Below are 17,412 nucleotides of genomic sequence, written 5' to 3' on the forward strand. Positions count from 1 at the left end.
CGCACCCTGGAGAGGATTGTGAAACAAAACCCATTCAAAACTATGGGGGAGATTCACAAAGAGTGGACTGCAGCTGGAGTCAGTGCTTCAAGAACCACCACGCACAGACGTATGCAAGACATGGGTTTCAGCTGTCGCATTCCTTGTGTCAGGCCACTCTTGAACAAGAGATAGTATCAAAAGCGTCTCGCCTGGGCTAAAGACAAAACTGCTGCTGAGTGGTCCAAAGTTATGTTCTCTGATGAAAGTAAATTTTGCATTTCCTTTGGAAATCAAGGTCCCAGAGTCTGGAGGAAGAGAGGAGAGGCACAGAATCCACGTTGCTTGAGGTCCAGTGTAAAGTTTCCACAGTCAGTGATGGTTTGGGGTGCCATGTCATCTGCTGGTGTTGGTCCATTGTGTTTTTGAGGTCCAAGGTCAACGCAGCCATCTACCAGGAAGTTTTAGAGCACTTCATGCTTCCTGCTGCTGACGAACTTTATGGAGATGCAGATTTCATTTTCCAACAGGACCTGGCACATGCACACAGTGCCAAAGCTACCAGTACCTGGTTTAAGGACCATGGTATCCCTGTTCTTGATTGGCCAGCAAATTCGCCTGACCTTAACCCCATAGGAAATCTATGGGGTATTGTGAAGAGGAAGATGCAATACACCAGACCCAACAATTCAGAAGAGCTGAAGGCCACTATCAGAGCAACATAGGCTCTCATAACACCTAAGTAGAGCCACAGACTGATCGACTCCATGCCACACCGCATTGCTGCAGTAATCCAGGCCAAAGGAGCCCCAACTAAGTATTGAGTGCTGTACATGCTCATACCTTTCATGTTCATACCTTTCAGTTGGCCAACATTTCTAAAAATCCTTTTTTTGCAATGGTCTTAATTGATATTCTAATTTTCCAAGATACTGAATTTGGGACTTTCATTAGTTTTCAGTTATAATCATCAAAATTAAAAGAAATAAACATTTGAAATACATCAGTCTGTGTGTAATGAATGAATCTAATATACAAGTTTCACTTTTTGAATGGAATTACTGAAATAAATCAACTTTGTCATGATATTCTAATTTTATGACCGGCACCTGTAATCCAACTTAGCCAGAAGAAGTACAGTAAGAACACGACAAGTTGCACTCATATTAGATAAAAACAGTTCCTTCAAGGTGTTTCTTCACTATTACTGTCACAAACTCTTTTCCAAAGGCAGTAGAATACCACACAAGTTTAAAACATTGCAAAAGCTCCCTAACTTTGTTTCACACAGAATTTATTGAAATACTGTCATTAATCAAAAGGTGAAACCAATTTCTAAAAATACTCGTAGCATTAAATCTATACATATTTAAGAATCAGACATTTTTTCTGAAGTCAGTGCAATAGGTATTGTAGAACACAATGTCAGGATATCTTGAACAAGTAACTTCCAGTTACATGCTCTAGCCCAGTGTAATGACAGAAGGGAATTAGCTGGCGGGACGAGTAAATAAATTTGCACCTGGCCAGAATTGTTCAATGAACGGACTGATGAGAGCAGAGGATTGGGTGTTGTTCCATTCTCCCAAATGCAAGGTGGCAGTGTTACTCATATGATAACCCAGTTGGGACACTCGCAGGGGTGCTTGGGACTGGTGGCATTCCCGAGTCTGAGTTAAAAGGGAGCCTGCAGCCTTACTTCAAGGAGTCAGATTTAGGAGGCAACAGGCTACAATCAATGGAGGTAGAGAAAAAAGAAGAGTTCTGATTTTTGTTATGGTGTACTTGTTATTGTGACTGATTTCTGGTGAGGGGATTGCAGAAGTGCCTTAATAAAAACCCTATATTTTATTCCTATAATGTGCTATATTACTGAGTCTTTGGTCTGGGCTCAGTGGTGCCCCCTTGTAGTCACACCACCTATAACCAATAGTCACTCCTTAGCCTAAACTGCTCCTTATAATGACTACATTTATTCTACATTTATATACTGTACGAGAAAACATTCTAAAAATCAAATCTAACATTCTTAGCTTGTGTTAAAATTCTAAATATACAGCCAGTGATCCACAATAATCCCACAGCCTGGAAGACAGTGTAAAGGCAGGCAGACTGACAGCACTGATGCTCCATAAGTGACATGCTTCACTGGCTGCATAAAATTAAAGTATTCGTGAATTTACAAGACTGTCCTGCACGGTGGATGACATTTGTTGTACAGCAGCAAGAATGTGACTCTAAAGAACTGTTGAGAGAGGGAGAGAGGCTTCAATGGAAAGGAGAGCTCTGCTGCAGTATTGTTAAACTACATGTACATCTCCTTACCCTACTGTATATTAGGAATCATCTCTGAATCTGCAAAGTGCTATACAGATTTTCCCCTTATTGTAGTTAATGCTGTTGTTTGCAGATGGGTAAATCAGCTTAGATTTGAAATGTTAGTTTAAACATACATAATTAACCTGAGCTGTGTGGGTTGTTGTTAATTGTTAAACACAAAATTTCAGTCTTTTAGGTAACATGAAAGTATATTTTGTTGAGCTTTAGAAAAAGGACAATATTAGTTTGGCCCAATACCTGGCATCAATAATTTACTGTGGGGGAGTGTACTACCTCTTGACATTTCAGGCCATTTTGTTAACAATCCAATTTCTTATGTGTGGTCACCACAACTGTGACATTACCTTACTTTTAATTGGCACTGCTTTGTTTATCAGCATACCACATTAATAGCATTAATTTTTTCTACACTTGAAGTTTTTAAGTAAAATTACATTGTAGGGTGTCAGTGTGGTCTAGTAGGTGACACCACAGCATTATGGATATAGCATTTTGGATTCAAATCAAGTGCTCAGTCAATGTTCAGGTGAGTTATGCATATTCTTATTGTCTCTGTGTGGTTTTTTTTCCTGATATCTCAGTTTTCCTCTAGCATCCCCCAAAGACGTACAGGTTAAAATAATTCCTGATGGACCCAGTATTAAGTGTGTGTGTGTAAGGGGCTGAATGGTACGGCTATTAGAGATTGGTGCCCTATCCAGAATGTTCTGCTATGTAACCAGGGACACTGAATTAGATTGATCAAGTTTTAGAATGTTATGTTATGAAATTAGAGGCTTAAGTATATTTTCATAATATTATTGACAGAGTGAGAAACTAAGCAATTTAGGCAACGCTTTCCATTAGAAAAATTACTCTATGGAGAAAAAATCCAAATGAGGTGCTTTAGACATTTCTGGGAGTAGTGACTGAGTGTGGTTGTATGTGTTCTGTGGAAAGACGTGTAACAGGGGCCCCTACATAGTGAGGCAGAGCTTGACAATATGGTTAGATTGGTTGCCTCTACAGGGCAGTGGCGTGTGTGTGAGAGATCTAGTCTAAGGTCACAGAAACAAGAACGGTACTTCTTCTTCTGTAGCTATTCTGTTGTTTATGAATGGGGTCATTTACCTTAGAAATTCCCCTGTCCTACTGATGGCAGCAGACAGACCCATTATATTGTGTATTATATTTTCTGTATTATAGTGGACAGGCTACACAAAAGCTGTTTCACTCTTTAAGTGACAGAATATTCCCGACTTCAATATCAATTTCGAGAATCGCCAGCAAATTTTCAGGGAGGAGTGTGCTTTGAGTCAGAAGAAGAGTGGAGGAAATGGCTCAACTGGTGGTTAGTAGAAAGTTTAGAATCACTCATTAAATGCAAGTACTTGTGCAGTTACAACCTATCAAAATATGTTGTTTTCCTTTTGTCTTTATCTTCTTTTTAGATTTACTCTTTCAATTAGACTTTATATGAGAGTGCCCCACCTCTTTTTCAAATGCTTCTGACAAATTGACATCCCATACTGACATGGTTCCATTTTATCAAAATAAGCTTAGGCACCTTAGAAACCCATTTTTTAAAAGTGATTTCTCAAATTGAACTAGGTTTGCTCTGCCTTATTTGCACGCTTTGGTTTATAACACCATCTAGTGGACAATTATGCCATTCCCATTTTAGTATGTAAAAATATAAACACCACCTGCACTAGTTTAAACAAAGACAATTAATGGAGCAAAAAATAGATACTTAAAAGCAGATTCTGTTTTTTGAGGGATAAGATTAAGAATTGTTGTTAGTGTATACAGCACTTCGAAACACATAATTATATACAGTGTTTATTATATACATATGGGTAGGTCCAGGCAACTTCACTAACTCAAAAGAAAAGAGTAACACTAATGAAGGAGAGTATCATTATAAAGGGCAACAGGAGACCTGAAACACACTTATGCTGGTGCACAAGTGAGATAAGCAGTTACACTTTCCACATTCTAACAATCAATTTTCCTGTTCTCTAAATTATTTTTAGTAACTTTTAAATTTAATTTCTGATTTATATTTTTGAGAAATATTTTTGCTCCAGGGTTCACTAAAATGTACTACCTGACTGACAGAAATATGAAAAGTAATGTGGAACACTTTTAAGACTAACTGAGAAAATGCAATTCAGATATAGTTTTTGCTAAACTTGTTGGTCTAAGACCTAGAGGAAACCGAATGAAAAAGGGTTTATACATTGTGGGAAACAGCCCGGACACAGACAGGCAGACATCATTGTTGTATCACCAAACACACGTTTATTTACAATATTTCTGTTTACAGTGCACACACAACCCCAGCACCAATCATCCTTAGTCCAGGCCCTTCCAATGCCTCTCTTTCTCATCAGGTCCGCCTCCACTCCTCTCCTCCGAGCTCCATCTCTTCTACCTGACTCCAGCCATCAAATGGAGGGAGGTGGCCCCTTTTATAATCACCCGGACGTGCTCCAGTTGCCTCCCAATAAGCGACTGCCTGGTGTGGCAGAAGTGCTGATTGTACCCGGAAGCACTCCGGGTGTCCCTGGTCTTCCTCTCCCCAGCACTTCTGGGTGTGGCGGAAATGCTGAGGGCCAGGGTTCCTCCGGCATTCGGGCGCCCCCTGGTGGTGACCACGGCTCCTATAGGGTTGAGCTTCTAAGCTCTGTTCACTTGGTCCCCAAAGCCACCAGGACAGTCGCCCCTTCATGGTCTGGAGGAGACATAATCCCTTCTCCAGTCCTTCTGGGCGTCCCGGCTGGGTACCACCCCTAGCCGCATGCGACAACATGCAGATTAATAGGTGTTCTTTCCTGCATTTTTATGACCTCTGACATGCTGCATTGTGCCAAGTCTATAAAAATACACATTTTGACGTTTCTATTGAGATTATAAAATTTGAATACATCATTTTGAAATCCATATAATGGTGAAAGAACTGGAAAGGAATTTCCAAAACTATGTGGAGTACTTGTGGTTTGATGATTTAATTTCAGGACAAAAAGACTGAAAATGTGGTCATGATTATGATTATTATTATACACTGACAATTGTATTCAAGACAATGTATCATACAGCTTCAGGACACAATACAACTAATTATGGATTTGTTTTACAGGTGGAGCATAGGCAGGTTAAATGAGTTACTAAGTGTCAGAAAGCGAATCAAGAACATATACTGAACTGGAAGCCTTGTGCTATAAAATCCAGCGTCTTAGCCACTACACCAAAAAAACACTCTTCCTTTAACTTTATAGACAAAATCAGTAGATCATTATTACCTCACATTATTTTAAGTGTTAGTTAAACCATTGGTCAGCAGAGGGAGAACTTCTGCAGTGTTTCAATAGTTTGTGGGCTAATCACTCGGTACTATTTCACTGTAGTCTGTGACAAATTCTAAAACTATACTACTGTACAAAAAAATCTTTCATACAAGCTATCTTTACAGAATGTCCATACTTCTTTTGTCCAATTCTCGTTTTTCTCCTAGGAACATTTCTTAATTAGTAGTTAAGAATGGTGGGGGGGGGAAACAGGGTTTTAGGTAGTGTAAGACTGTTAATTATTGTTATAGTGTCTGTGAATAAGAAAAAAAAAATAATAAAAAAAAAACAGCCCAGATATGGTTCCTGGTGGGAAGAGGAAAGTGGGGGATATTATGTTTACTTGGGGGTCTGTCTCTGGCTGGTTCTGAAGAAGTGTGAATAAAACGGTACAGTTTCCTGCTATTGGACGGTTCTTGCTGTTCTCAAGTCCAGTTGCCTCAGGCACACTTACAATATGGCACTATTTAAATTAAATTGCTTGCTTTTTAGGTACATTCGAATATGATGTCTGTCTGTCTATATGTCCATCTATTTGTCCACATGAAAAAACTCAGACCACCTGTTGAGATGTGGTATACTTATTCTTCAAAGAAATTTGTTGACACAGTTTAATTTTCACTCAGATTGCACTATGTGAAGTTTTAAAAGACCACAAATTCCCATTGAAAAGCATTGGTGAATTTTCGAACTCATCTTAAGAACAGGGAAACATTCTGTGCGATGTCAACTACAAATTGGTCTACTGTTTAAATTTTACATTGAACTTGCACATTTTGTATATTTTCCTATTTTACTCATCTGACTGCTTGATGCAAGCGAGTCAAACACTGGGCTGAGTGCACGCCCACAGCCATTCTTCCACTGCTTTATAGGAAAGTTAACTAACAGTGCACAAAAAAGGTCACTTCACTGGAAATGAATGGAAGGGGAAAGCAATTATGTAAGCATATATAAGACTAAACTGATTAAACAATATCATCAATTTATTACTGTAAAGAACGGATGTTATCAACCTACAGCTAAATTGTGTTTGAGGAAAAGTGCAGGTGCCATAACTGATATAAACATAGCAAGGCTTTAGAAATGGACAGTGGCATCATGGGACTGGGAGGCTTCAGTGGCTTAAGCCTGTGATTTTTGGTACACAGCCCTTGGTCTTTCAGTCCTAGATATGCCTGAACAATCGCAGCAAGCCCCTGTTTTTCTTGTCCATCATGTACCATTCATATTCCAATTATACAACCAATCAGTTCCTTTCTAAGTTTGTAATTATTTCTATAATTTTAATGAATTACTCAGTTTTAACTAATAGATGTAGAACCTTTTTTCTTTTATAGGGAAATACTGATACTGCTTTTATGCTAATATTAGCCATTTTGTATTAACAGATGATTTCAGTTGCTGATTATTGGATACGACTCTATTGGGTATACTTTCCAAAATGCGATGTTTAAGAAAATTGTATGAAAGCCATTGAGCTACCACCAAGCCTATTTGTGCTCTGGTTTTAACTCCATTATAAAGTGTTGTTAAAAACACATATTTGATAGAGAGTCTACTAACACATGCAATTGCATTCTATTATAACTATTACTTTTTAATATCAGTAATAAAATATTTAATATTCAAAAATATAACAATTGACTCATGGATGGTGTAAATAAAAAACGTGAAATGCTCCAACTTTCATACCAGTTAACTTATTTGCTGAACACATCTAAATATTACGCCATGTCTATATTGTCTAACTTATTATTTCATTGTTGTGACATAAACACCTACATTTAAACATCAGACTTTAACATAATATAAAATAAATATTTCTGAAGATTTAACTTTTTTCTTTTCTTTTCTTTTTTAACAGAATTTATCGAACAGTGATCTTCAGAACTTTCATTTAATTCACCAGCCGTAAGTAACCACTTTTTAATTTATTTTTAAATTTCACTCAGAGATAACATACTTAATTCTCTTTGGAGTCATAAGGCCCAGAGCTTGTCCTAGCATCATCAAGTACAAAGTAGAAAGCAATCTGGAAGGGACACCAGTCCATCACAGAGTCCACACTTACTATCACATGTAGCCAATTTAGTGCAGACAATTTAAACTATAAGATAGAATAATAATTATATTTGAACTGAAAACGTAGTATATTGTGCAATTAAAAATTTAACAGAATAGAAACTAACAAATAAATAAATGTCTAACATACTACAAAGCAGATGAAGTTTGGGAACAAAACTTATGTTAACTGCATTTTTATCTATTCTACTTTTTCAACACTAACCATTGTAATATGTGGTAACTGTAAAAGCAACCAAAGGCAAAGTCTTTTAGAATACAGCAAAGCTGATATTACATTATTTTAGGATGGTGGTGTGCTGTTCACACACACAAGGCGAAAAATGAGATTAAAGCTATCCTCATGAAAGTGAGTCACCAGATGAATCATGAAAGTCTTGTTTACTGCTTACTTTTTAGAACATTTCATCAAATGGCTGGGACATAAAGAGTAAACATCTTCTTAGAAAAACATTTTTCTGATGAAACACAAAAAATAAACATACTTTGTACTATATGTATACTAATTGTAGGCAGCTAGTGAAGATGTAAACCTAATTAGTCCTTTACTCATTAAAATTTGTTGCCACTCCTTGCTTATAAAAGATTTTCATGATTATTTAGGAGGGCGTCTGAAGCTATCATGGCCAGAATTTATGTTTTAAAAATATTGTCACAGTCTACATATTAATAAAAAAGGAAATAATTTTCAAAGAAAAAGCTTTCATCCCAAAGACCAAACAAAAATGAATATAATACATTTATTAACAGCAAATATTATATGAACAGATTTAATCAAGTCAGTTCTTAGAATGGCTGTTGACTTTCTAATTATTTTTTTATTAATGTACTCGAGACATTTTGATCAATGTCAAATAACATAATGGAATTTTTGCACTCAAACAATGTCATTGAAAGCATTTCCCCACTGACTAAAATTCTATGTATTTTTTCATTTGAATGTTATATTTTTAATCAGAACTTAATTCGAAATAAAGGACAAACTGAGCAAATAAAAAAAGTTATAACAATATGTATTATCTTGTAGTTATTGATAACCAATAAATACAAGATACAGTCTGTCATACTGCTGTGAGGAAATTTCTGCCCACTGCTTGAAGAAATGCATCATCTCAGTGACATTTGTGGATTACCAAACAGGAACTGCATATTTTAGGTCCTGTCACAATATCTGAATGATGTTTTGTATATGGACTGTGACTAAGGCATTCCAAAAATGTACACTTCTTTTACTTCTTAAGTTCTGATGTGGCTGGCATTGTGGCGTATTGGTAGCTCTGCTGCCTCGCAATAAGGAGACCAGGATTTGCATCCGGGGTCCTCCCTGCATAAAGTTTGTATGTTTTCCCTGTGCCTGCATGGGTTTCCTCTGGGTGCTCTGGTTTCCTTTCACTTTCCAAAGACATGCAGGTTAGGGGAATTGGCAACAATAAATTGGCCCTAGTGTGTGTTTGGTGTGTGAGTGTTTGTGTGTGTGTTTGTATTCACCCTACAATAGTTCCAGCCTTTCCTTCCTATGCTAGTTGAAACAGGCCCAAGCACTCCCTGTGACCCTTGTCTGGATTAAGAAAATTTGAAAATTACAAGTTCTGATGTAGCCTTATTTGTATTATATAAATCAGGTAAACTGTATGGTTCATATCCATTTCAACTTCAGCTTTCACATGGGTGCTGTAAATATTTCCTGATGTTTACTCATTTCCTGAAAAGATTGTATCTGTGTCACATACAAATGGAAAAAAAATCAGAACTGATCTACATTATGAATATAGTCTATGATGCATAAACCAGTCAAATAATTTCACATTTACTTCATTGGTCTTAAAATTCATATCAGACCTTTTGTTGATCATTCAGGTATATTTTAACTAAGATTTACAGAATTATCCATTTTAGGGAATAGTAATTTTCATTTTATTTAATTATACTTTTCTAGACACTCGATAACACATTACAAGACAAAACCATAAACAGTACAATTAAGCAAAGCAATATATAAAAATAAAACACACATCTATTAAAAAAATACAATAAACAAATGGTAATCAGAACAATTTAGAAAGATAAAATATATGTCTCTCAGAAGGCAATTCTGAAAAGGTCAGTTTTAAGAGTTTTTTTAAATAAAGAAATAGAATCAAGACTCTAGGTATAATGAGTGAGGGAGTTAAAGGACGAAGGAGCTGCAAAAGTAAAAGCCCAACCTCCTAGAGAAGACAGACAAACTGATGAGACAGCAAGAAGGCCAGATGTAGAACAGTGCAGTGAGTGGGCCAGTGCATAATCTTTAAGAGGTTTTAGTTAATACAGTACTTGCCTGGAAGCCAATGAAGTTTAAATAGAATAGGTGTAATGTGACTATGAACCTTAGTTTGACTTAATAAGTGTGCAACAGAATTTTGATCTACAGTAACTGCAGCTTATTTACAAGTTTAGCCAGGATGCAAACAATAAAGCATTACAACAGTCTAGCCTGAAAGTAACAAATGCATGAATTAGTGTTTCAGTCACAAAGTGGGACAGTGAGGTAAGGAATCTCGAAATGTTACGAAGGTGATAAAAGGCAGAATAGGATGTAGGGTTAATGTGAGATTGAAAAGACAGTATTGTCAAAAACAGCACCAAGGCTCTTGACTTGAAAGTATGAAGGAATAGGGGTGCTATCAATACAAATGGTAACATTTCCAAATTTTAAAAAGAGTAGCTATAGAGCCCTAAAGGAGAATTTCAGATTTGGCATTATTAAGCTTGACCAGATGATGCGCCACCCAAATATTAATATTATGAAGGCAACAAATCGAAGACGGTAAAGAACACACCTGAGATGGTTTTGTAGAAATATAAAGTTCAATATCATCAGCCTAACAATGAAACTAAATACCATGATCACCCATAATTTAACCAAGGAAAAAGGTAAATGATAAAAAGCAAGGGACCCAGTGCTGAACCCTGTGGCACACACCATGGGTAACTGATAAATTGTGAGAAATAGGGTTATTCAGATGAATTAACTGAAATTAGTCAATTAGTTAAGTAAGTCTGAAACTATGTTTAAGCAGTACTCAGGGCTCACTTTAAGCTTGGGGTGTGTAGGCACCAGCCAGGAGTGTCATGACTTGGGGAGTGCTAAAACCCATCAATATGCCTACTCCTCTCCACCCTGCAGATGCAAGCTAATCTCCAAGAGGGACCACCCTCAACCCCGCTTGTCGATTTTACTTATGTTTGTGAGTACAATCTACAAAGGGGATGCAGTTTCTTGATTTCACATGTGGTTCTGAGGTCAGAGATCACAAAGGGGGAATCTCTAGCACCCAACAGTGCCTACGGGCATCAAGTACTCTTGATCCAACCATGGTAGTGCCAAGTTATACCCATTGAAGACAGGCATTCCAATAATTATGTTTGAGAAACAGTGTTAAATGCAGAACTAATGTTGAGAAGGATAGTTTTTTGGAATCAGAAGCCTGGAGTAGATCATTTGTTACTCTAACCAAAATTGTTTCAGTACTATGTTAAGAATCTAAACCAGATTGAAAAGGTTCAAACTATTTATTAATGTTCAAATGGTCCCATAGTTGGAAAGCAACAGCACGTTCTGAAATTTTGGCAAGAAAGGCAAGATTGGAAATAGGAAGATAATTGCTGAAATTGTTGGAAATACTACCAGGAATTCTGGAGAATAGTAATATTAAGACAATTGGGAAGTACACTAGATGAAAGGAAAGAATTAATAACATGTGTCACAAAACTCACAATTAGACATAGCAAGGTTTGGGGCAGCCACCCGTATAATTTGGTATCCTGGCTGCAAGTCATCTTTTAAATGATAGCACTGCTGTGCACAAAACCGAGTCCAATACAGAACTGAGGGAATAGGGAAAGGGTGGAGGTTTTTAAAGGGAAAGACAGGAAGTGAAGTCAAAGGGGTCGGGCTCATCGAGGTCTTCTGTCATTGGTGCAAGCCCGGACGTGACATCACAGTGGCCGGAGCCAGTAAGGTCTCCCTCCATTGGCTCGGTCCCGGAAGGGACGTCAAGAGGACCAGGTAGAATCTCCCATGAATGGTCTGCAGGCAAGGGAGAAAAAGAGTCAGTGCACTCTGCCACATCCTGGTATGTCTCGGAACTTTCCTTACTCTAGCCCTTTAGCTGACTTCCATGCACACGTGTGTGACAAGGCCCCAAAGCCCCCCCCACCCCCACCGCCCATGATTAATCGGGTTGGGCGACCCTGACAGAGAGGTCGTGAACCCGAGAGAGGGCATTAGCGTTGGCGTGAAGAGTGCCCCGATGATGAACAAGTGAAAACTTGTACAGCTGGAGGTCAAGAAACCACCTGGTGACCCGTGGATTCGACTCCTTGTGCAGGGCCATCCACTGTAAAGGAGCATGGTCCGTGAGAAGGTTGAATTCCCAGCCCAATAGGTAGTACCTCGCCCATTTAACTGCCAAAGCCTCTCTCTCCACCGCCGCATACCTTGTCTCCCGTTCCAACAGTTTCCGGCTCAGGAACATAATGGGGTGATCCGCACCACTGACGTTTTGGCTCAGCACTGCCCCCAGGCTTGTGTCCGAAGCGTCCATCTGGAGGATGAAAGGTAAGGAAAAGTTAGGAGCTTTCAAAATAGGTGCAGAGGTAAGGGCCTGCTTCAAGTCACTAAATGCAGCACCTGTCTTTTCAGTCCATACCACAATGTTTGGGACCCTCTTCTTTGTCAATTCAGTCAAGGGCGCCGCTCTCTCTGAGAACCGGGGCACAAACCGGCGGTAGTATCCCGCTAACCCAAGAAAGGCTTGGACCTGCCGCTTGGTTCGCGGACAAGGCCATTTCAAAATGGCATCTACTTTGGAGTACTGTGATTTCACAGTACCCCGACAAACCAGGTAGCCTAAATACTTGGCTTCGCTCAATCCGAAGAAACATTTCTTAGGATTGATCCGAAGCCCGGCCTCACCAAGTGTCCTCAATACTGCTTTTACCTGTTGTAGGTGTTCCTTCCATGTGCTGGAATAGATGACCACGTCATCCAGGTAGGCAGCACTGTACAAGTTATGAGGTCTGAGCACTTTGTCCACCAGATAATGGAAGGTAGCTGGAGCCCCGGGTACCCCAAATTGAAGGACACAATACTGCCAGTGTCCGCTAGGGGTGCTAAACGTGGTTTTAGCCGTCGCGGAATCCGTTAAAGGAACCTGCCAGTATCCCTTTGTCATTTCCAGTGTGGTCAAATATTGAGCCTGTCCAAGCCTCTCGAGGAGGTCGTCCACTCGCGGTATTGGATAAGTATCGAATTGGAAGACTTGATTAAGCCGACAGAAGTCATTGCAAAACCTAGCGACTAACACAATGGGACTGGACTAGGGACTATGACTTTCCTCGATTACTCCTAGTTCCAGCATGTGTTTGATCTCAAGCTCCACTTCAGCCCTTTTTGCCTCGGGAAGCTGATACAGACATTCTCGGACTATAACCCCGGGTTCTGTCACAATGTCGTGCTCAACCAGAGAGGTCCATCCGGGGCTTTCACTCACTACCTCCAGGACAGACAGGACAACTGCTTCAAGCTCCCGTTGTTGTCTGGAACTTAAATCCGCATCAAAGTTAAGGCTAGCCGGGCGAGCAAAGAGTTAGTGGGACTGACCGGAGGAGGGATCGAGATCGCTGTCCTTCCACGGTTTCAGCAGGTAACATGATAAACCCGCTCCCTTGGCCGATGATTGGGTTGACTCACCAAATCTATTGCGTACTGCGCGATATATTCTAATATTCTTGTAGGGGGAAGAGCCTCTTCTTCCCATCCTTATTTTAAGATGTCCAATATGCCCCTATGTCACCTATATAGTAATTCAAAAGTGGAGAACCCTGTGGAGGCTTGAGGGACTTCCCGATAGGCAAAAAGGACAAGGGGGAGGAGCTGATCCCAGTTCCTTCCATCTTCGCTGACCACCTTACGCAGCATTTGTTTGAGAGTTTGATTGAACCTCTCCACCAAACCGTCGGTTTGAGGGTGATATACCGCGGTCTTTAAATGCTTTATTCTCAGTAACTTGGCAGTCTCCTTGAATGTCTCCAATGTAAAGGGCGTCTCCTGGTCTGTCAAGACTTCTTTGGGGATGCCCACACGCAAAAAGACCCCTAGTAATTCCCGTGCAATGGCTTTGGAAGTGGCTGACCGCAACGGAACAGCTTCGGGTTATTTGGTAGCGTAATCCACGAGGACTAAAATGTACTTGCGTCCCCGGACTGAGGGCTCTAAGGGTCCAACTAAATTGGCCCCAATTCTGTGGAAGGGAAGATCAATTAGGTGAACAGGAACGAGAAGAGCACGGCAAGAAATGCAAAAGCGACAAACCTCCTCATTGATTCCCGGCCTTTAGAAGCGGAGCTTCTTCCGCTCCAGGGTTTTCTCAGTGCCCAAATGGCCACCTAGGAGGTGGGAGTGTGCTAACTCACAGACCTGCTGCCGGAAGTTCTGTGGGATTAATAGTAGTAGTCTTTCCTGCCCATCATGCACAGCTACCCGATAGAGAAGGTCATTTCCCAACACAAAGTGAGGACCCTGTGGCATCGGCTGGTTAGTGCACTGGCCGTTGACTAGGACCACTACATTTTTTGCAAACTTCAGGGAATTGTCATTCCATTGCTCCCTTTTAAATGAAGCTGGTGTCTCTCTAAATTGAAACCGCAAGAGTGAGAGAGTATCAGGATCGACCTCAAGGGGCGTGGTTGCCTCCTGTTCCGCTGCGGCGCTGGTGGATGATGTATCGGCACGAGACGGTCCGGGAGTCGCCACGTCACTCAAGGTAGCCGCTTTGTCTCTCTCTGCCGGCTGATTACACGACGTGGAGGCAGCTTCAGACGGCTCATCCCCATCCTTAACTAGGCTCAAGTTAACCCCAGGAGTGGTATGTGTCTCGGCGCTTTTAATATTAGACCAGTCCCACCCTAGTATCACCGGGTGTGGGGGATTCGGATGGACAGCCACGGTTAGTTTTTGTACCGATCCCCCGTAACTGATGACAGAAGCGGCAGAGCTGTACCAACAGATGTCTCCGTGGACACAGGTTATACTGGTCTTAATCTTTAACCACTGTCACGGCAGCACAAACCGGCGGGCAACAATAGTAATGTTGTTACCGGAATCAAATAAGGCTGTGGTCTTGTGTCCGATGAGGATCACCACGCCAGTATGTGGGACCGCCAACGGATTAGCCAGAGTACACCAACACATCCTCGCCCTCCTCCTGCATTCCTCCTTACCTCCAAGCGGTTTGCGTGCCAGCAGTTTCGGGAACGCCGATACAAGCTCCGGGTTGTACGGGGTTAGGTCTTGGGACGTACTCCGGCTGAGTTTGACAAAAGGATGGTTCTGCTCCCCCAGAGTGTGAGGCCGCCCTTTGTGGTTCCAGAAGCTCTATGAGCTCTGCCATGTTCTTAAACTGCTTACCCCAGACCGGCTGGGTGAAGCCATGGGGAAGTGCTTTAAGGAGCAGATAGCAAGCTACCTGCTGTATTATGTGGTAGGGTTTGTTCTCAAACGGACGTAGCCACTGCCCTACCATTGCCCAGAAGGACCAGGCTTGTTTGACGGTCAGCCACTCTGGGTCCAACCTCCACTTTTTTACTTTTTTCACCTGCCAGTCTGGGGTACCCCAAGGTGGTACTTGGGGCTCTGGTTTCACAGGGAGGCGGGCACTCTCCTCTGAGAGAGCATAGTAAGCACCTTTTGTCTCTGTGAGCCCTTCCCGCACACTCCCTGGCCTCTCTAGGTTGCCTGGTTAAGTGTGCCGGGAGCAGAGCCTGTACTGGGTCTCGCTGAACCACGGGACACTCAACCCTGCCTGAAAACTCGGCCCTGGTATGCTCCCACCTAGGTATATTGTAGGTCCTGTCCCCTTCTCCTCCGGGACTTCTCCATCCTGCCGACTACGCCAGTGTCACAAAACTCACAATGAGACATAGCAAGGTTTGGGGCAGCCACCCGTATAATTTGGTATCCTGGCTGCAAATCGTCTTCTAATGATAGCACTGCTGTGCACAAAACCGAGTCCAACACAGAACTAAGGGAATAGGGAAAAGGTGGAGGCTTTTAAAGGGGAAGACAGGAAGTGAAGTCAAAGGGGTTGGGCTCATGAAGGTCTTCTGTCACTGGTGCAAGCCTGGACGTGATATCACAAGGGCCGGAGCCGGTAAGGTCTCCTTCCATTGGCTCGGTCCCAGAAGTAATGTCAAGAGGACCAGGTGGAATCTCCCGTGAATGATCTGCAGGCAAGGGAGAAAAAGAGTCAGTGCACTCTGCCACATCCCGGCATGTCTCGGAACTGTCCTTACTCAAGCCCTTTAGCTGTCTCTCATGTGCACGTGTGTAACACATGTTATGGATCTCATTTATGGTCAATGTTTCTATGATGACTGAGTCATGAACAGACCTTGGCGGAGACAAAAATGTTCTCATATCTTTAGGCTTTTATTTATTGTGTGTGAATTTGTAGAATGTTTTATGCCTTGCTCTTGGAGATATTTTGACAAAATAGCTATTCTTTGGATGAATATCTATAATCCTAAACTTTTTTTATTTGAACAATATGGCTGTTACTGTAGTTTAATGGTGCTTTAGAATGTCAGAAAAGGCTTTGTATCATGTACAGATGAGTAGACGTGAACAATTTTTCTTCTGGAAGATTTCTAAAATTCACTTTAATTATTGCATGATGTGCCTTCAAAATCTGTGAACTGGCAAGTTTATTCTGATGATAAGGGCCAAAGATAGTAAAAATTACGTTGCACAGAATGGACCTGCTTATGTGAGGCCTGATTGTTAACCTAAGTATTCACAACATTTACTCTGATTATCATTTTGATTGGGTTGAATTCAGTAGTAGGACAATAGCTTTTTGTACCTGAAGATTGCATGTATGATTGCTTTGCTCAAGAAATACTCTAAAGAAACTCCCAACTTTGGTGTATTTTTTTTACCTCATTGGTCCTCACTTTGTACACTATTGCAAACCACAAAATGATCTGATCAATTTCACTGAGAAAAATATGCAATAATACAAAAAAGCATAATGGGCTCAAATACTTACATACTTGAACAAAACAACAGGTAAAATCAAAAATCCATAAAAAAAATTACGTTTTACATATAAAGCCATTTACTTGTATGCTCTCAACATCCTAAACACATGTATATTTACTAAAATATTGTTAAACTACTTCCAGAAAATGTTGCCATGAACCTCAGACATACGCAGTGAAGGTAATATGGTCTTTACTGTTGAGTATGGTTGCATGTGTGTGTGTGTGTGTTTTTTTTGTATTTTTTTTTTTTTGCCAAACATGAATTATTCTCAAACCCTAACAGAGGATGCATGACTGATTTTGACCCAGAAACAAATATTCTAGGGATATGACACTGTAACAGGGCAAAAATGTACGCATGGATTTACTGTAATTAAGCAGATAAATTTTCTTAATAAAATATTATATAAAAATGACAGCTAGCTAGCTAGATAATATGTTGGCGTCTAGTGGGATAACAAAGCAAAGCAAAAAACTGGTTTAGTGTGTCTTGTAACAAAATCCACTGACAGACTAGAAGAAGACTGCAGTGCAGACTGATTACATAAGAACTTTCTTGCTTTTCTAATTTTCCACAAGCATTCTAATTCATACA

The 17,412-nt window shown here is 40.5% G+C and overlaps 1 protein-coding gene across 4 annotated transcripts in view; it reads left to right on the forward strand.

Moving 5' to 3' along the window:
- blnk (B cell linker) overlaps window positions 1–17,412 on the forward strand; it is a 206,046-nt gene that overhangs the window by 84,111 nt on the left and 104,523 nt on the right. For all 4 annotated transcript variants that reach the window (XM_039770706.1, XM_039770696.1, XM_039770714.1 and 1 more), the window contains one exon: window positions 7,516–7,562. In XM_039770706.1, coding sequence (XP_039626640.1) covers window positions 7,516–7,562 — 47 coding nt within the window. The remainder of the gene's footprint in view (window positions 1–7,515; window positions 7,563–17,412) is intronic.

Source organism: Polypterus senegalus, chromosome 1 (assembly GCF_016835505.1).
Source record: "Polypterus senegalus isolate Bchr_013 chromosome 1, ASM1683550v1, whole genome shotgun sequence".
NCBI classification, from domain to species: domain Eukaryota; kingdom Metazoa; phylum Chordata; class Cladistia; order Polypteriformes; family Polypteridae; genus Polypterus; species Polypterus senegalus.